This window comes from Hyla sarda, chromosome 4, assembly GCF_029499605.1.
Source record: "Hyla sarda isolate aHylSar1 chromosome 4, aHylSar1.hap1, whole genome shotgun sequence".
Classification (NCBI taxonomy): domain Eukaryota; kingdom Metazoa; phylum Chordata; class Amphibia; order Anura; family Hylidae; genus Hyla; species Hyla sarda.
In genome coordinates this window covers 178,828,524-178,847,518 of record NC_079192.1, presented here as the reverse complement: position 1 = coordinate 178,847,518, position 18,995 = coordinate 178,828,524, and the positions used below count along the sequence as shown (strand labels likewise).

General features: G+C 45.4%; 1 protein-coding gene across 3 annotated transcripts in view; it reads right to left on the bottom strand.

Annotated features, from left to right (window-relative positions):
* Positions 1-18,995, bottom strand: part of KTI12 (KTI12 chromatin associated homolog) — a 73,005-nt gene that overhangs the window by 25,825 nt on the left and 28,185 nt on the right. For all 3 annotated transcript variants that reach the window (XM_056572931.1, XM_056572930.1, XM_056572932.1), the window contains one exon: positions 14,730-14,782. In XM_056572931.1, the coding sequence (XP_056428906.1) occupies positions 14,730-14,782 (53 nt within the window). The remainder of the gene's footprint in view (positions 1-14,729; positions 14,783-18,995) is intronic.

The window sequence follows — 18,995 nt, the reverse complement described above, 5'->3', positions numbered from 1 at the left end:
TGGCACCGCAAAAGCCACTGCAGTGCATTGATTCAAAGCGCCCGCTTTAAATCAATGATCTGCAGCGGTGTCGCGGGGGGATAAATAGCCGATAACTTATACCGGAATATCGGTATAAGTTATCGGCTATCGGCCCTAACCTCCACCGATTATCGGTATTGGCCCTAAAAAAACGATACCGGTCGATCCCTAATTTCTACACACTAGATTTCATCATGTACATCCGACAAGTGCCCTTTGCAACAACCAGTGCATAGGAGAGGTAACATTCTATATTCAGAAAGTGTGTCAGCACTCTAGAAATGTTTTTATCTAGTGACTATGTTTCAGTCATCTCACACACACACACACACACACACTTGTTTAGCGGGGCTCAAAAGCGCAGCAGACAACACCTTAGAGCCTCACTAAATAAATGTACATGTGCAGAAATTTGACCAAACAGTCATTGGTTGACTAAATACGACCAATTAAAGGGGTACTCCAGCAGGAAACTTTTTTCCCAAAATTGTGCCTCGTCTGCCAGCATGAAATAAAAAAGATCCTCTACTTATCTCACCTGGTGCCTTCAGTATTGCTGCAATCCTATTACTGGTGTCAGAGGACGACGTAAAAGTCCGCAGCTGTGTACTGCCTCTGCCAGTGACTGACTGAGTAGCAGTGTAATGTATTGGGCCCAACCTTCTTCCTGGTGCCAGGGTCTAATACATCACACTGCCACTCAGCCAATCACTAGCCAAGGCAGGATACGACCAGCGATTAGTACACTGTTCAATACACAGGCCTTTCTTTTTGATAGGATGCCAGCACTTACCATAGATAGATTGGGTAAAAGCAGAGTAAACCGAGCCTTAGTAGTATAGTAGTATACTAAAAAATGACTGGTACAGGTCTGCTAATTATGACGAGAACTTCCCTATAAACACAAATCACAGATATTCTTGTACAATACCAAGACAAGGTGGCCATGGTAGAGTATCCAAAGCCTGCAATTACTGCACTGCTCAAACAATTAAACAACACAAGTTAATAGGGATGCACCGATATATCGGCGGCCGATACATATCGGCCAAAAATAGCTGTTTCGGGGAAATGCCGAAACAACTAAAAATGTGCCGATAATGACCACCTCCCCTGCCCGCCCACAGCACAAGTTGCAAACACTGCCAGTGGCAGAGGCACTCGTGGGCGGTGAAGGGGGGGCCGGCCGCAACATCTGGGGGGGGGGGGGGGGGTCGCGCTCTCCGGGATAGGAATACTTCTTTTTATGTGCCCGGGCCGGCTCCCGTGTGTGGCTGCAGGCGGGGGCCGGCCAGCGCATATAAAACCTAATACTGTATACTAAAAACCAGGGGGCCTCCAGCTGTTGTGAAACTACAACTCCCAGCATGCCCGGACCGGCAAAGTCTGTCCGGACATGCTGGGAGTTGTACTTTCACAACAGCTGGAGGCCCCCTGGTTTTTAGTATACAGTATTAGTTTTTATATGCTCTGGCCGGCCCCCGCCTGCAGCCACACACGGGAGCCGGCCCGGGCACATAAAAAGAAGTATTCCTAATCCTATCCCGGACATCCCTGTGTCCCGAAAAATCTTTTCGGGACATAAGGATGTCCGCCGGTCACTCACCATTCCCCGGCGTCCTCCTGCGATCCTCCTTCGGTCCTTCGCTTCTCCGCCTCTATGGTCGTACGCACGGGACGTCACTGACGTCCCGTGCGTACAACCATAGAGACGCAGGAGGACCGCAGGATCGTCGCAGGAGAACGCACGCTGGCCGGGGCCTGGTAAGTGACCGCGTCATCTTCTTCAGTGTTCCGGTCACCGCTCCTCCGGTCCCGGCACCTACTACTATGGTCCTTAGGCCATAGCAGTAGATGTGACCCCGGGCCGGAGGAGCGGTGACCGGAACACTGTGGGGGCAGCAGTACAGACATACAGCCTCCAGCTGTACACTGTATATGGCTGGAAGCTGTATGTCTGTGGGGTGGAGGGAAGCTGCCTACTATTGTGGGGGAGCTGCCTAATATTGTTGGGGGGGAGCTGCCTAATAGTGTTGGGGGGAGCTGCCTACAAATGGGGGGGGGGACCTGCCTAATATTGTTGGGGGGAGCTGCCTAATATTGTTGGGGGGAGCTGCCTAATATTGTTGGGGGGGCTGCCTAATATTGTTGGGGGGAGCTGCCTAATATTGTTGGGGGGAGCTGCCTAATATTGTTGGGGGGGCTGCCTAATATTGTTGGGGGGAGCTGCCTAATATTGTTGGGGGGAGCTGCCTAATATTGTTGGGGGGAGCTGCCTAATATTGTTGGGGGGGGAGAGCTGCCTAATATTGTGGGGGGGGGAGCTGCCTTATATTGTGGGGTGGAGCTGCCTAATATTGTGGGGGGGGGAGCTGCCTAATATTGTGGGGGGGGGGGAGCTGCCTAATATTGTGGGGGGAGCTGCCTAATATTGTGGGGGGAGCTGCCTAATATTGTGGGGGGAGCTGCCTAATATTGTTGGAGGGGAGCTGCCTAATATTGTGGGGGGAGCTGCCTACAAATGTGGGGGAGCTGCCTATTAATGTGGGGGAACTCCCGACCTAATGTGGGGGAGCTGGCAATCTAATGTGGGGGAATCTAATGAGCGGAGCGCTGCATTTTACCAGAAGACGGGGAGAAGTCATTTTCGGTTTCGGTATCTGTTTCGGCCGGACATTTTTTTTTATTTCGGTTTCGGTTCTGAAATTTCCATTTCGGTGCACCTCTACAAATTAACTCCAAGTCATTCACACTTCTGTGAAATCACACTGTCCACTCAGAAAGCAACACTGATTGACAATCAATTTCACATGCTGTTGTGCAAATGGAACAGACAACAGGTGGATATTATAGGCAATTAGCAAGACCCCCTCAATAAAGGAGTGGTTTCAATGCTGGCTGTGCTTTCACTCTAGTGGTAGCATGAGACGGAATCTACAACCCACACAAGTGGCTCAGGTAGTGCAGCTCATCCAGGATGGCACATCAATTTGAGCTATGGCAAGAAGGATTGCTGTGTCTGTCAGCATAGTGTCCAGAGTATGGAGGCGCTACAAGGAGACAGGCCAGTACATCATGAGATGTGGAGGAGGCCAAAGGAGAGAAACAACCCAGCAGCAGGACCGCTACCTCCGCCTTTATGCAAGGAGGAGCACTGCCAGAGCCCTACAAAATGACACCCAGCAGGCCACAAATGTGCATGTGTCCACTCAAACGGTCAGAAACATACTCCATGAGGATGGTATGAGGGCCAGACGTCCACAGGTGAGGGTTGTGCTTACAGCCCAACACTGTGCAAGACGTTTGGCATTTGCTGGAGAACAGCAAGATTGGCAAATTCGCCCCTGGCGCCCTGTGCTGTACAGATGAAAGCAGGTTCACACTGAGCACATGTGACAGTCTGGAGACACAGCGGAGAACGCTCTGCTGCCTGCAACATCCTCCAGCATGACCAGTTTGGTGGTGGGTCAGTAATGGTGTGGGGTGGCATTTCTTTGGGAGGCTGCACAGCCCTCCATGTGCTTGCCAGAGGTGGCCTTACTGCCATTAGGTAACGAGATGAGATCCTCAGACCCCTTATGAGACCATATTGCTGGTGCGGTTGGCCCTGGGTTCCTCCTAATGCAAGACAATTTTAGACCTCATGTTGCTGGAGTGTGTCAGCAGTTCCTGCAAGAGGAAGGCATTGAGGCTATGGACTGGCCCTCCCATTCCCCAGACCTGAATCCGATTGAGCACATCTGGAACATTATGTCTCGCTCCATCCACCAATGTGGCATGTTGCACCACAGACTGTCCAGGAGTTGGCGGATGCTTTAGTCCAGGTCTGGGAGGACATCCTTCAGGAGAACATCCGCCACTTCATCAGAAGCATGCCCAGGCGTTGTAGGGAGGACATACAGGCACATGGAGGCCACACACACAGCCTCATTTTGACTTGTTTTAAGGACATTACATCAAAGTTGGATCAGCCTGTAGTGTGGTTTTCCACTTTGATTTTGAGTGTGACTTCATATCCAGACCTCCATGGGTTGATAAATTTGATATCCATTGATAATTTGTGTGTGAGATTTTGTTGTCAGCACATTCAACTATGGGAAGATGGAAAGATGAAAGTATTTCATACGATTAGTTCATTCATTCAGATTTAGGATGTGTTATCTTAGTGTTCCCTTTATTTTTTTGAGCATGTTTTACATTTCCATTTTAGCAACAAACTGGAGCAAAGTTCCGGTCTACATACTTCAGACAGAATGTTTTATTGTAATTGGTTATGTAATTGCTGGACTCATTATCTACCTTCCCAACTCTTGAATATGTAGTTACCATCTGCTGTCTGTCCTATTATCTGCAGCTTGGTTCCATTTACTGATGAAGCATATGCTACGGAGACTAGTTTAGTGATTAGCCTACGAAATGTGTCACAGGATGGAGAGCGACATGTCAGAAGAAAGCCCCATAGAGTGCCAGGGTGAAGGAGCTGTGGGTACTAAAACTTGGGTCCCAAGTCACCTAATTTCTTCTGATCCAATGGCTGCAGTGAGGAGGAGTTCGAATGGAACCCTGATCAAGTCATAGCCTTGCCACTCTAATAGGGACTGACAAAGACACCAGAGTACAGGACCACCATTCTAGTGATAAATGGGGGTCCCAGCAATCACACATTTATCACCTTTCATATACATTGGAGATCCCCACACAATTTCCTAAATGTCAAGGTCATAGAGTAGTCTTATGTGAATAGAAGTACTTTAATCTTATTTCATAAATTGAATTTATACTAAAGCACAGAATAAAAATGTAAATGAGATAATTGAAAAAGAACACTGATCAAAATTAGAGAACACTTTCAGATACCTGCAAGTTATTGGTATTAATTTGGCAACTGGTGCTAATTTCCTTAAAGGGGTACTCCACCCCTAGACATCTTATCCCCTATTCAAAGTATAGGGGATAAGATGTCTGATCGCGGGGGTGAAGCCACTGGGAACCCCTGCGATTTCTCCAACAGCACCACCCGTCAACTGATGCACGGAGCGAGCTTGGCTGTGAGCCCGATAACCGGTGATGCAGGGACCAGAGGATAGTGACATCACACCCCCTCCCATAGACTTGCATTGAGGGGGCGGGGCCGTGATATGTTCCTCCGGCCCCTGCATCGCCAGTCATCAGGCACGGAGCAAAGCTCGCTCCGTGCATCAGTTGACATGGGGTGCTGCAGGAGAGATCGCGGGGGTTCCCAGCGGCTGAACACCCTGTGGATATGGGATAAGGTGTCTAGGGGCAAAGTACCCCTTTAATCATCTGACAAACCCTATTTAACTGGCAGCCCAACTGTCCAGCTTGCACTAACTTAGCAAAAATGGTGTGCCGTCCCAAAATGACTGAAACCCTCCGGCAACAGGTTGTCCAGAGTAAGGCCAAAGGTGTGACCCCATCAGTCATAGCAAGAGAAGTTGGTCGTTCCAAGTATGTGATTTCTAGAATATTGCATCTTTACAACATCACAAACTCCTTCAAATCCCACAAGAAGGCTGGTCGCCCTCAAAAGAATCTCCATGGGCAATCGTTTCAACACTGCAGCTGGAATTGCTCACCAGTTCAGCACTGAACAGGGTAGGGATGGGCGGTATACCGGTTCATATCGAATACCGAAATTTTTTCCCTGCACGATATTAAATTTTTCTCATACCGCAATACCGGTTGGGCCCCTCCCCCTCAAATTAATGAATTCTCAGCCACAGCGGCTGTCCCCACTTCGGGGAAATAATCATCATCATCATAATCCTGTGAGCCGCCCACGCTTTAAATTAATGAGATGCAGGCCGCGGTGCTATAAATGGTTAAGATGCCAGCCGAGGTGCTATAAATGGTTAAGATGCCAGCCGTGGTGCTATACATGGTTAAGATGCCGACCGCATGCGCTATAAATGGTTAAGATGCCAGTCGCGGTGCTATAAATGAATAAGATGCGGCCGCAGTGCTATAAATGAATAACCATTTATAGAGCATGCGGCTGGCATCTCAGAGCAGCGCCAGAGTCACACATGATTAGTTCTCCAGGGAGGAGGAGGGGGGGGGGCGGGATACCGTTAAATACCGTGGAACCGTCATAACTTACAAAAATACTGTGATATGCATTTTTGGTCATACTGCTCAACACTAGAACAGGGTAAAAGATCTGTCTTGTCATACAGTGTCTCGACGTTTAAGAGCATTTGACTGAAAGCCCACTCTGCAGTGACCAAACCTCTCATTAGCAGAAAGAATCAAAAGGCTAAACTCAACTTTGCTGTAGAGCATGTTGTGTGGACAGAGGAGAAGCGGTCCAGAGTTCATTTTAGTGTGCATTCACATCACGATTTTACCATCCTACTTCTTCTCACGATTTTTAACTTGGAAATCGTACAAATCTACATGCCAAGTCATATCCATTGACTTCCATTCATTAATGATAGACAACAAATGAATCAGTTTTGATCCGATTTTGCACGATTTAAGATCAGAGGTAAAATCGTGGGCGATCACAATTTTTCGTCCAGATTCAAAATAGGATCGAAAGTGTGTCAGATTTTTTTTTTAATTATTGATGTCTATGTGATAAGCCTATCAGGCTGCATTTGTGGGAGGGGCGTTGGTTATTTAACGCACGCTCCCCTTCCCACAGGTGCGTGCGTTGCCTTTGGCAGTGTTTCAGTTCCTGTGCACCGCTGAGAGCTCGAACGTCCCCCTCTCAGGAGTCAGGTGGAGTTTCAGTTGCGGAGGTTAACGCCTTGGTAGCAAGTATCCCTGATCTTCGGTTGGCGAGCGTGTTGTGGTGTTACCAGAAGGTCGGCGTTGATAGCATTAGTTTTTTGCTAGAAGGTTGGTTTTAATGAGTTTTATTGCAAGCAGTATCTATCATGCATTTATGCAGCACATTACTAAATGGTAGTATCACGTTTCCTGGCACGTTTCCAGGCGTGTCACGTCGGGCGAGGGACATCAACCATGTCCCAAGTATATCAGTTAGTTTGAAGGCTGTCACAGTTTGGTTACGGTCAGCAGAGGTTATTATCTGTTATGGTCAATTGTATGTGGGGGTGTGGAGGAAATTTGTCACGTGGACAGTCGGGCATTGTCATAACACAAACATGTACGCTGATAATTATACGACACATAGGTGGTGATTTCACCATTTAATCCTGACTCATCTTCAGGGGGGAATCACCACTGAGGATGATTGCTGACACATTTTTCAGGACATCTTCATGCTAATAGCCATTGGTTGCCAGTAGGGATCGACCGATATTTGGCAGATACCGATAATCTGTGAACTTTGAGGCCGATAAATTATACCGATATTCCGGTATAAATTATCGGCTATTTCTCCCCCCCCCCCCCCCCCCCCCCGCAGAAGCCGCTGCAGATCGATGATTTAAGGTGAGCACTTTAAATCAATGAACTGGAGCGGCTTTTGCCGGCCAGAGACCGCCACACGGTTTTATAATTACCTGTTCCCGGGGTCCGTGCTACTTCTGGCTCCGGCGTCATCCGGAGCTGCGCAGGACACCGCAGGAGCCAGAAGTAGCGCGGACCCCGGGAACAGGTAATTATAAAACCGGGGAAGGGGGAGCAAATGGGGCAGCGGCGGTCGTCTCTGGCCGGGGGGGTGGGGGGGGGGTGGCGGGGTTGTGGGTTCACGGGGCATTATCGGCATATCAGCAAGGTAATTGCTGATACCGATAATGTCCAAAATCGTGAATATCTGTCGATAATTTCGTCCAAAACGATAATCGTCGGTCGATCCCTAGTTGCCATTGCCAGTATACCTGACATGTTCTTCAGGGGCAGCCTAGGGCTCACTGTTGTACACCGAATCATAATCAGACCAACAGTTACCCACACATAGGGGATAATTTACCGTTACACCTGACTTCTTCAGGGGGAATTATCGCAGTTGGTATTGCTGACATGGCTTCAGAGCATCAAATCATTACTAGGCCATGGTTTGCGGTAATCCTGACACGTTTTCAGAGGTGACCTTGGACTGCGGCTTGGACACGTCTTCAGAGCAGTTGCTCGTCTCATACGTCATTTATGTTCTCATGTCATTTGACTATGTTGCATATACCCGACCCGCTCAGCTTGGATCACACCTTACTTGGTTAAAGCACGTATGCTAGGCTAGGGTCCAATCACTTCTGGGGTTACTTAGGTCACTCAGCGTTTTATTCACAGTCTAGCTGTATATTTATGTTACGCTAGTTGCACGTCACGTCCATTCTGATTGGTTAAGCACACCAAGTTCCTACGGCATAGTTCGCAATGGCTAGTTCAGTTCAGGCTTAGCCTGTTAATTTTGTGGTTCTGTAGTTTTTTTTCTAGGTGGAGCTGTGCAGTTACGCTCGTGGTTAGGTTGTCGGACCATCAGTAGTTTACTTTTGGTTAGGGGGGTAGTTGTACTGAGTATGTTCATGACTTTTTAAAGGGGTTATCCAGGAAAAAAAATATTTATATATCAACTGGCTCCAGAAAGTTAACAGATTTGTAAATTACTTCTATTAAAAAATCTTAATCTTTTCAGTACTTATAAGCTGATGAAGTTAAGCTTGTTCTTTTCTGTCTAAGTGCTCTCTGATGACACGTGTCTCGGGAACCGCCCAGTTCAGAAGCAAATCCCCATAGCAAACCTCTTCTACTCTGTTCAGTTCCCGAGACAAGCAGAGATGTTAGCAGAGAGCACTGTTGCCAGACACAAAACAACAACTCAACTTCAGCAGCTGATAATTATTGAAACATTTTTTAATAGAAGTATTTTACAAATCTGTTTAACTTTCTGGAGCCAGTTAATATAATAAAAAAAATGTTTTTTCCTGGAATACCCCTTCAATCTTTTCCCGGCACCCATGAAGATTCACTGTCAGTTCCAGAAACTCCGGCTAGTTCTAAACGGGGAGCTACATCTTCTGCTTATCGTTTTTGGACCATCCTTAAGTTGATGGATGAGTTGCGTAGAAGTGGCGTTCCTTTTCGAGCTTCTGCCTGCAAGGCCGAACTGTTCAAGCAGAAGCTCTAGCACGATGCAGCGCTTGCCCAGAAACCGGCTCCTTCCGTGGACAAGTTGGGGCGCCCAGTCAAGTACCTCGGAAGAAGTAGGATTTGTAACAATTACAATCTGTCGGCATGCAACTATAGTAACTGTAGGCTCCTACATGTGTGTTTTCTGTGCTATAGAGCACACCCTAGCACGGTCTGCTCACAGAAAGACCAGGCGTGACTAGGTGGGTTGCAGGTCCCTGCCCTGGTCAGAATCCTCTCAGGACACCCTGAAACTGGCTGGGTGCAGTGGCTAGTAGACGGGTTTGTTGGTGGTTTCTAGAGATGATCGAAGTTACAGTAATTCGATTTGTCACAAACTTCTCAGCCCGGCAGTTGCTGACTTTAGCCTGCATAAATTCGTTCAGCTTTCAGGTGCTCTGTGGGGTGGAAAAGCCGCGAGGTTCATGACGAATGGAATCAATGTAATTTTGCTCATCTCTAGTGGTTTCTATACAGGTTTGATTGCGTTACCACAGTACACCTACGAATGTAATAACCTTTTGTCAGCGAGTAATGACCCCAACATTGTCTCAGCTATTGCAGAGTGAATTAGAGAAGGGGTATATGATTGGCCCCTTCACGGTTCCACGATTTGATACTTGGAGAGTCAGCCCCGTGGGGGATAATATGTGGCAAATTCAACAATAAAAAGCATTTGATTTACGATTTGTAGGCACAGTACTCATCTGATACCCAGCATCAATTCACTTATTCCTTCTGAGGAATTCTCGATTCACTACCCTTCCATCCGTGAGGCCATTCAAATAATCAGACTAGGTCCTGGTACATGGTTGACAAAGGCTGACATCACTGGCGCTTTTAAATTATTACCTATATGACAGGATCTTTGGAGGTGGTATGGAGTGAAGTGGAAAGGCTTTTATTACTTCGCAACTAAATTAACATTTGGTTCCAAAAGCAGTCCTTGGCTCTTCAACTAGCTTGCACGGGCTCTGCATTGGGCTCTCGTCAAGGTCGTCTGTTGCTCACAGGTTATCCACCATCTAGATGACTTCCTGGTCCTGGAACTGGCTGATGGGGAGCCCGAGGGGCTGGGAGAACTGTTAGGTCTGTTTGGTGAAGTGGGGTACCAGTATCTCCCAATAAAAAGGAAGGTCCCGCTAGGCAGATGACTTTTCTCGGCAAAGTATTTGATACTGTTAATATGCAGGCCAGTCTGCCGATAGAGAAATTAAGCAGAATCAAAAGGGACAATACAAAGGTTTGCTTGCACACAGGTTACTACGAAGGTAGAGTTACAAAGCCTGCTGTCATTTGTCTCTCGGTTATTGATTTTACTGCACTCTGTCCCTCACCATGCAGTTGCATTTATTTGGACGCAGAGGCTAGGGCTGATCTTCTCAAGTGTGATAGGTATATTGCCGAGTGGAACGGGGTTTCGATGTTCGTCCCAAAGGTCACAGAAATTTGACCTACTAGATTCACAGATGCTTCATCTGTGAGGTGGTCACACTGGTTAACAGGTCATTGGTCAATGGAGGTTCATAGTCTGGTAGGTTTTGATAGTACCTCAGCATTGTTCGAAGTCTACCCCACTGTAGCAGCCGCTTGTGTTTGGGGGCATAATTGGTGTAATCAGTCAGTGTTATCTTATTGCGATAATGAATTTATACCTAATTTTCACCTCTTCTCTCAGGTCATGCACCATGCGCATCCCGTTGGCACTCCGGTCCCGCCTTTTCAAACTCTAATGTTGGACTGAACTTCTATTCACAAGTGGCCTGCAACCTTATCAGAGACTCTCTAGCAACAAGCATTAGGAAAGCCTATGACACTGCTTTTCACGCTTATACCACTTATCTTCGTCACCTAAATATTCCTTTTTCTTTTGACACTACTCTTATTCTGTCGTTTATTGGGTTTTGCCACTCATCACTACATTTGTCACATAACACTTAAAACATTTAGTTGGTATGCAACACACATTTTCTTTCCTGGATAGACCTTCAATCCTTTCAGTGCATGCTGTCAAATCGGCCCTCAGGGGTATTCAGGTTCATAGTATCCCTAAAGTGCTGTCTCGCCAACCTATTACAGGGGACATATTCAGGTCCATGTCAGAAGCATTAGACCATTTGGGCACCTCCCCAGTTTAGTTATCAAAGCAGCCATGTACCTAGCCTTTTATGGATTCCTCAGGCTGGGGGAATTTTCATGTATTAATGCCAAGTCTAAGACTTTGCTCAAATCTCAGTTAAGGTGGAGGGATAGTTTTTCAGTAAAATACTTCAGTAAAATACTTTCCCCTCACAGAATGCCTGGTGTCCGGTGGTGGTTCTATCTGAATTACTATCAGTTTTGAGCGACAAAGCTGATGATCACCCGATGTTACCCTTCAGTGCATCTGCTTTAACTACATCACAATTCGTTTCCCACATACATTTGTTGATCTTCACTTTGGGAGGTAATCCTCGGGAATTTTCAGGATACTCTTTTCGCATTGGGGCAGCTTCTGCAGCATCACAGCACAAGGTTCCTTCACACATTATCCAGAAGTTAGGCAGGTGGAAGTAAGGCTGTTATTCTACTTATGTTCCAAATCCATACAGTGAAATGGCCGATGTTTTCAGATATTTGGTATTGTAAATTTCAATAAATGCTTTTGCCCTCTAAAGGCTAACCTTTTTTGGGCACAGTTTAACCGCTCTTACTATACAGTGTTATGCATTTGTGTTAATTCGTTTCCCTGCAGGGACCCCGGAAGAGGTATTATCTACTGGTATAGGTAAGTCTGGCTGGTCACGTGTTGAGCCCTGACCACAAATGATAAGCCTATCAGGCTGCAATTGTGGGAGGGGCGTTTGATATTTAATGCACGCCCCCTTCCCACAGGTGCGTGCGTTACGTTTGGCAAAACCCACCTTCCCGCCCTTGTTCTTATTTCATAGGGTATGCCTAATTTTGGGTGGTATTTTCTGCTATTATACCTTGTAAAAATGTAAAATTTGGGGGAAAACAAGCATTTTAGTGTAAAAAAAATATATATATTTTTTTACATATGCAAAAGTCTAGAAACACCTGTGGGTATTAAGGTTCACTTTACCCCTCGTTACGTTCCTCAAGGGGTCTAGTTTCCAAAATGGTATGCCATGTGATTTTTTTTTTGCTGTCCTGGCACCATAGGGGCTTCCTAAATGCGACATGCCCCCCGAGCAAAATTTGCTCTCAAAAAGCCAAAGCCTTCTCTTCTGAGCATTGTAGTTCGCCCGTAGTGCACTTCAGGTCAACTTATGGGGTACCTCCATACTCCTAAATGCAACATGCCCCCCAAAAACCATTTCAGAAAAACGTACTCTCCAAAATCCCCTTGTCGCTCCTTCGCTTCTGAACCTTCTACTGCGCCCGCCGAACAATTTACATAGACATATGAAGTATGTGCTTACTCGAGAGAAATTGGGCTACAAATTCCAGTATAAATTTGATCCTTTTACCCCTTGTAAAAATTCAAAAAGTGGGTCTACAAGAACATGCAAGTGTAAAAAAATTTAGATTTTGAATTTTCTCCTTCACTTTGCTGCTTTTCCTGTGAAACACCTAAAGGGTAAAAACACTTACTGAATGTCATTTTGAATACTTTGGGGGGTGCAGTTTTTATAATGGGGTTATTTATGGGGTATTTCTAATATGAAGACCCTTCAAATCCACTTCAAACCTGAACTGGTCCATGAAAAATAGCGAGTTTGAAAATTTTGTGAAAAATTGTAAAATTGCTGCTGAACTTTGAAGCCCTCTGATGTCTTCCAATAGTAAAAACATGTCAATTTTATGATGAAAATATAAAGTAGACATATTGTATATGTGAATCCCCAAAAAATATATTTGGAATATCCATTTTCTTTACAAGCAGGGAGCTTCAAAGTTAGAAAAATGCAAAATTTTCTATTTTTTTATCAAATTTGGGGATTTTTCACCAAGAAAGGATGCAAGTTATCACAAAAATTTACCACTATGTTAAAGTAGAATGTCACGAAAAAACTATCTCGGAATCAGATTGATAAGTAAAAGCATTCCAGAGTTATTAATGTTTAAAGTGACAGTGGTCAGATGTGCAAAAAAAGGGCTGCGTCCTAGAGGTGGAAATGGGCTGTGTCCTTAAGGGGTTAAAATCGAATAGCAAAGAAATTTTTACATACGATTGTAAACGATTTTTCACAATCCGATTTTGTCCAATTTTACGGTCCGATAATCGGATGGTTAAATTGTGATGTGAACCTAGCCTTAGTGATGAAAGCAAGTTTAATTTATTTGGGTCTGATGGGAAACATTATGTTTATCAACAAACTGGGGAAAGACTGAACCCAAAATGTAAAGAAGTCAGTGAAAGGTGGAGGAGGAAGTGTCATGGTTTGGGGAATGTTTTCTGCAGAAGGCGTTGGACCTCTCTAGGCAGAGTGAATGCAAGTGTGCATCAGAACCTTCTTAAACAACACATGGTTCCTTCCTTGCGTTCACTCAATCAGCAGCAATTGTCATGCAGGACCATGCCCCCTGTCACACAGCAAAACGGGTAAAGCAGTTCCTTGAAACTGAAAACATTGAAACAATGATATGTCCGCCCAGAGTCCTGATCTAAACCCAATAGAAAACCTCTGGAAAATCCTTGGTGACAAAGTTATGGCCCAGAAACCCACAACAGTCACAGAACTGTGGAGATTGGAAGAAGAGTGGACCAAAATCACACCAGAGCAATGTGAGAGACTAGCGATGTCCTGTGGGGGGCGTAGATGTGCTGAAGTCATTCAAAACAAAGGCCTGTACACTTCCTACTGATTGGTGACTGTTGTAACCTTCAGAAAATTTACTTTTTCAATCTCCCGACAATGTCATAGCCTTGGACTACAGTAATTGGGATACAGATTTGCAGGAAGTACCATAGACTTGCATGGGACTTCCAGCAAATTCACATCCTGATCTCTGTAGTCTTTGTTGCCGGAAAATGTAAACAGATTGCACTAAGCATTGCCCACGCAGTCTTCATCATTCTAGAATTGCACATGGCATGGCAGTTTTATTTTACAAAGGTCACAAAGCATAATGTTAAGCTGACAATTTCTGTTGTGTAGAAAAATCTTTTCAGTAGTCTCCTCATGATTAAAGTGAAAGGTGACACCTGTTTTGAGATAAGATGGGATCCAGCCACTCACAATCGGTGATGGTCAGAGCACACCTCCACTCTTTCTGAAACCGGTCAAACAGCATGCCAAGACCACCCACTCATAGAAGTCAAATAAATTAAGGCTATGTTCACATAGCAGAATTTCTGCATGAAATTCCTTTAGAAATGAATTGCCCATTCACTTCAATGTATTCCTGCGGTGGAAATTTTGCAGCAGAAATTCTGGGATAGCAGAATCCCATTGAAGGCTATTGGCTATAAATTGGCTATATTTTGATGCAGATATTCTGGCGTGTGAACATAGCCTAAAGGTCTGTAAGGCCCATGTGGCTGCTCTAAGATACATGTCTAAATGCTAAATGGCGGCCAAAGCATAGTCCAGTACAGAATTGAAAAAAAAAAAAATAATGGAAAATGGAAACTAATAAAGGAATATGCATTCGTATACAGTTTTAAAAAGAGAAGACACTGAAATAAGATAACACGTCACCTTTAATATAGTTGAGAGAATCCAGGATGACAACATCTTCTTTATTTAATTTCCTAAAATAGCAGAAAACCATAATTTATTTTAGTAGGGGAGCTTAAAATTCCACACAATCTAATCCAGCCCATTCCCTAGACAACAAAAAAAAATACAAATTAGATTTGCTCAGTTGTATTCTGACTAATGATAAAGGAAATGTAGAGAGCCAAGACATTACATAAGGTATTAGACAATCTGTAACATTAAAGGGGTACTCCGGTGAAAAACAATTTTTTTTAAATCAACTGGTGCCAGAAAGTTAAAACAGATTTGTAAATTATTTCTATTAAAAAAATCTTAATCCGTCCAGTACTTACAGTCATGGCCGTAAATGTTGGCACCCCTCAAATGTTTCTAGAAAAGGAAGTATTTCTCACAGAAAAGGATTGCAGTAACATGTTTTGCTATACACATGTTTATTCCCTTTGTGTGTATTGGAACTAAACAAGAAAAAGGGAGGGGGAAAAAAAGCAAATTGGACATAATGTCAAACCAAACTCTTTCAAATAGTTTCAAGCATGTGATGCTCCTTTAAACTCACCTGGGGCAAGTAACAGGTGCAATATAAAAATCACACCTGAAAGCAGATAAAAAGGAGAGAAGCAAAATTATGGAAATATATCAACAATCTCAAGGTTACAAGTCCATCTCCAGAGATCTAGATTTGCCTTTGTCCACAGTGTGCAACATTATCAAGAAGTTTGCAACCCATTGAACTGTAGCTAATCTCCCTGGGCGTGGACGGAAGAGAAACATTGATGAAAGGTATCAACGCAAGATAGTCCGGATGGTGGATAAGCAGCTCCAAACAAGTTCCAAACATATTCAAGCTTTCCTGCAGGCTCAGGAAGCCTCAGTGTCAGCGCGAACTATCTGTCAACATTTAAATGAAAAGAAACGCTATGGCAGGAGACCCAGGAGGACCCCACTGCTGACACAGAGACATGAAAAAGCAAGACAAAATTTTGCCAAAATGAACTTGAGTAAGCCAAAATCCTTCTGGGAAAACGTCTTGTGGACACATGAGACCAAGATAGAGCTTTTTGGTAAAGCACATAATTCTACTGTTTACCGAAAACGGAATGAGGCCTACAAAGAAAAGAACACAGTACCTACAGTCAAATATAGTTGAGGTCAATGATTTTTTGGGGATGTTTTGCTGCCTCTAGCACCGGGTGCCTTGAATGTGAGCGAGGCATCATGGAATCTGAGGATTACGAATGGATTTTGGGTAACACTGTACAGCCCAGTGTCAGAATGCTGGCTTTGCGTCAAAGATCTTGGGTCTTCCAGAAGGACAATGGGTGAGATTTACCTAAATCTGTGCAGAGGAAAACTTGCCCTGTTGCCCATAGCAACCAATCAGCTGGCTTCTTTAATTTCTAGGAAGGCCTGTGAAAAATGAAACAAGCAATCCGATTGGTTGCTATGGGCAATTGGACAACTTTTCCTCTGCATAGGTTTTGATAACTCTCCCCCAATGACCCCAAACAAACGTCAAAAAGCACCCAGAAACGGATGGCAACAAAGTGCTGGAGAGTTCTGAAGTGGCCAGCAATGAGTCCAGATCTAAATCCCATTGAACACCAGTGGAGAGGTCTTAAAGGAGATATCCAGTGGTGAACCCAGTGGTTAACAACTTATCCCCTATCCTAAGGATAGGGGATAAGTTGCAGATCGTGGGGGGTACGATCGCTGGGGCCCCCTGCGATCTCCTGTACGGAGCCACGACAGCCCGCGGGAAGGGGGCGTGTCGACCTCTGCATGAAGCGGCGGCCGACACGGCCCCTCAATACAACTCTATGGCAGAGCCGAAGCGCTGCCTTCGGCAATCTCCGGCTCTGCCATAGAGATGTATTGAGGGTGCCTGTCGGCCGCCGCTTCGTGCGGTGGTCGACACCCGCTATCTGGCTGGAGAGCCTGGCCCCCGTACAGAGAGATTGCACGGGGTCCCAGTGGTCGGACCCCCCCCCGCGATCTCAAACTTATACCCTATCCTTAGGGGATAAGTTTTTCACCACTGGACTACCCCTTTAAAATTCCAATAAGAGAGACCTGGAGAAGTTTGCAAAGGAAGAGTGGTCTAACATTCCGGCCGAGAGTTGTAAGAAGCTTATTGATGGTTATAGGAAGCGACTGATTTCAGTTATTTTTTCCAAAGGGTGTGCAACAAAATATTAAGTTAAAGGGGTACTCCGGTGCTAAGACATCTTATCCCCTATCCAAAGGATAGGGAATAAGATGCCTGATCGCGGGGGTACCGCCGATCTTTCACGCGGCAAGCCTTTACCATCAGCCCCCGGAGCATGTTCGTTCCGGTTCTGATGACTGCCGATCACGGGGCGCTCCCTCAATGCAAGCCTATGTGAGGGGGGTGCTGCATGAAAAATCACGGGGGTCCCCAGCGGCTAGGGGGTCCCCTTTGGATAGGGGATAAGATGTCTTAGCGCCGGAGTACCGCTTTAAGGGTGCCAATAATTTTGTCCAGCTCATTTTTGGAGTTTGGTGTGACATTTTGTCCAATTTGCTTTTTTTCCCTCCCTTTTTTGGTTTAGTTCCAATACACACAAAGGGAATAAACATGTGTATAGCAAAACATGTGTTACTGCAATCCTTTTCTGTGAGAAATACTTCATTTTCTTTAAAAATTTCAAGGGTGCCAACATTTACGGCCATGACTGTATCATCTGCTGGATGATCCACAGGAAGTTATATTCTTTTTTAATTTCCTTTCTTTCTGACCAAAGTGCCCTCTGCTGACACCTCTGTCCACAGGGAGCCATCAGGGGGATGCAACCCATACACCTGGGGGGGGGGGGGGGGGCGGCTTCCTAATGTGGAGAATTTATGCTACAATACCTAATGTGGGGAATTTAGGCTACGCTACCTAATGTGGGGAATTTATGCTGCGCTACCTAATGTGGGGAATTTATGCTGTGCTCCCTAATGTGGGGAATTTATGCTGTGCTATCTAATGTGGGGAATTTATGCTGAGCTACCTAATGTGGGGAATTTATGCTGTGCTCCCTAATGTGGGGAATTTATGCTGTGCTCCCTAATGTGGGGAATTTATGCTACATTACCTAATGTGGGGGATTTATGCTACACTACCTAATGTGGGGGATTTATGTTACGTTACACCTAATGTGGGGAATTTATGTTACACTACCTAATGTGGGGAATTTATGCTGCGCTACCTAATGTGGGGAATTTATGCTACACTACCTAATGTGGGGGATTTAGGTTACGCTACACCAATGTGGGGAATTTATAAACACTACCTAATGTGGGGAATTTATGCTACGCTACACCTAATGTGGGGGATTTATATACACTACTTAATGTGGGGAATTTATGGTACGCTACACCTAATGTGGGGAATTTATGCTACACTACCTAATGTGGGGGATTTATATACACTACCTAATGTGGGGAATTTATGCTACACTACCTAATGTGGGGAATTTATGCTATGCTACACCTAACGTGGGGAATTTATGCTATGCTACACCTAACGTGGGGAATTTATGCTACACTACCTAATGTGGGGGATTTATGCTACACTACCTAATGTGGGGAATTTATGCTACACTACCTAATGTGGGGAATTTATGCTACACTACCTAATGTGGGGAATTTATGCTACACTACCTAATGTGGGGAATTTATGCTACACTACCTAATGTGGGGAATTTATGCTAAGCTACCTAATGTGGGGAATTTATGCTAAGCTACCTAATGTGGGGAAACTATGCTACCTAATGTGGAGAAACTATACTGTGCAACCTAATGCGGGGAAACTGGTGCCCACCTAATGCAGATTAATGTGAGTTGCAGTGCCATTTTATGGCATAGTACTCTTTTTTTTTTTTTGGGGGGGGGGGGGGACACGGAGTGGGGGCCCAGGCACATTGTTTGCACAGGGGCCCTCTGCTGTCCGTGTCCGCCCCTGGGGCCAGGCATAGGCTGCATCCCTCTATCTAAGGGTGCAGCTCCATCCCCTGAAAGAAATCTCTCCCCCTGCCAAGCTGGTCCATCATCCACCCCCCCCCTCCCCCACCTCCCTATTGCTGCTTTCAAAAGAAAAAGTGCAGTTCACAGTGCTTCTTTCATCACTGCTCCTGCCCGGCAGCACTGTGTGCGCCATTAAGACGCACACAACATTCAATATGGAGTGACAGGAAGGAGCCAGCAGCTTCATCCTGTCACTCCAGCCCCTGCTTCCTGTGT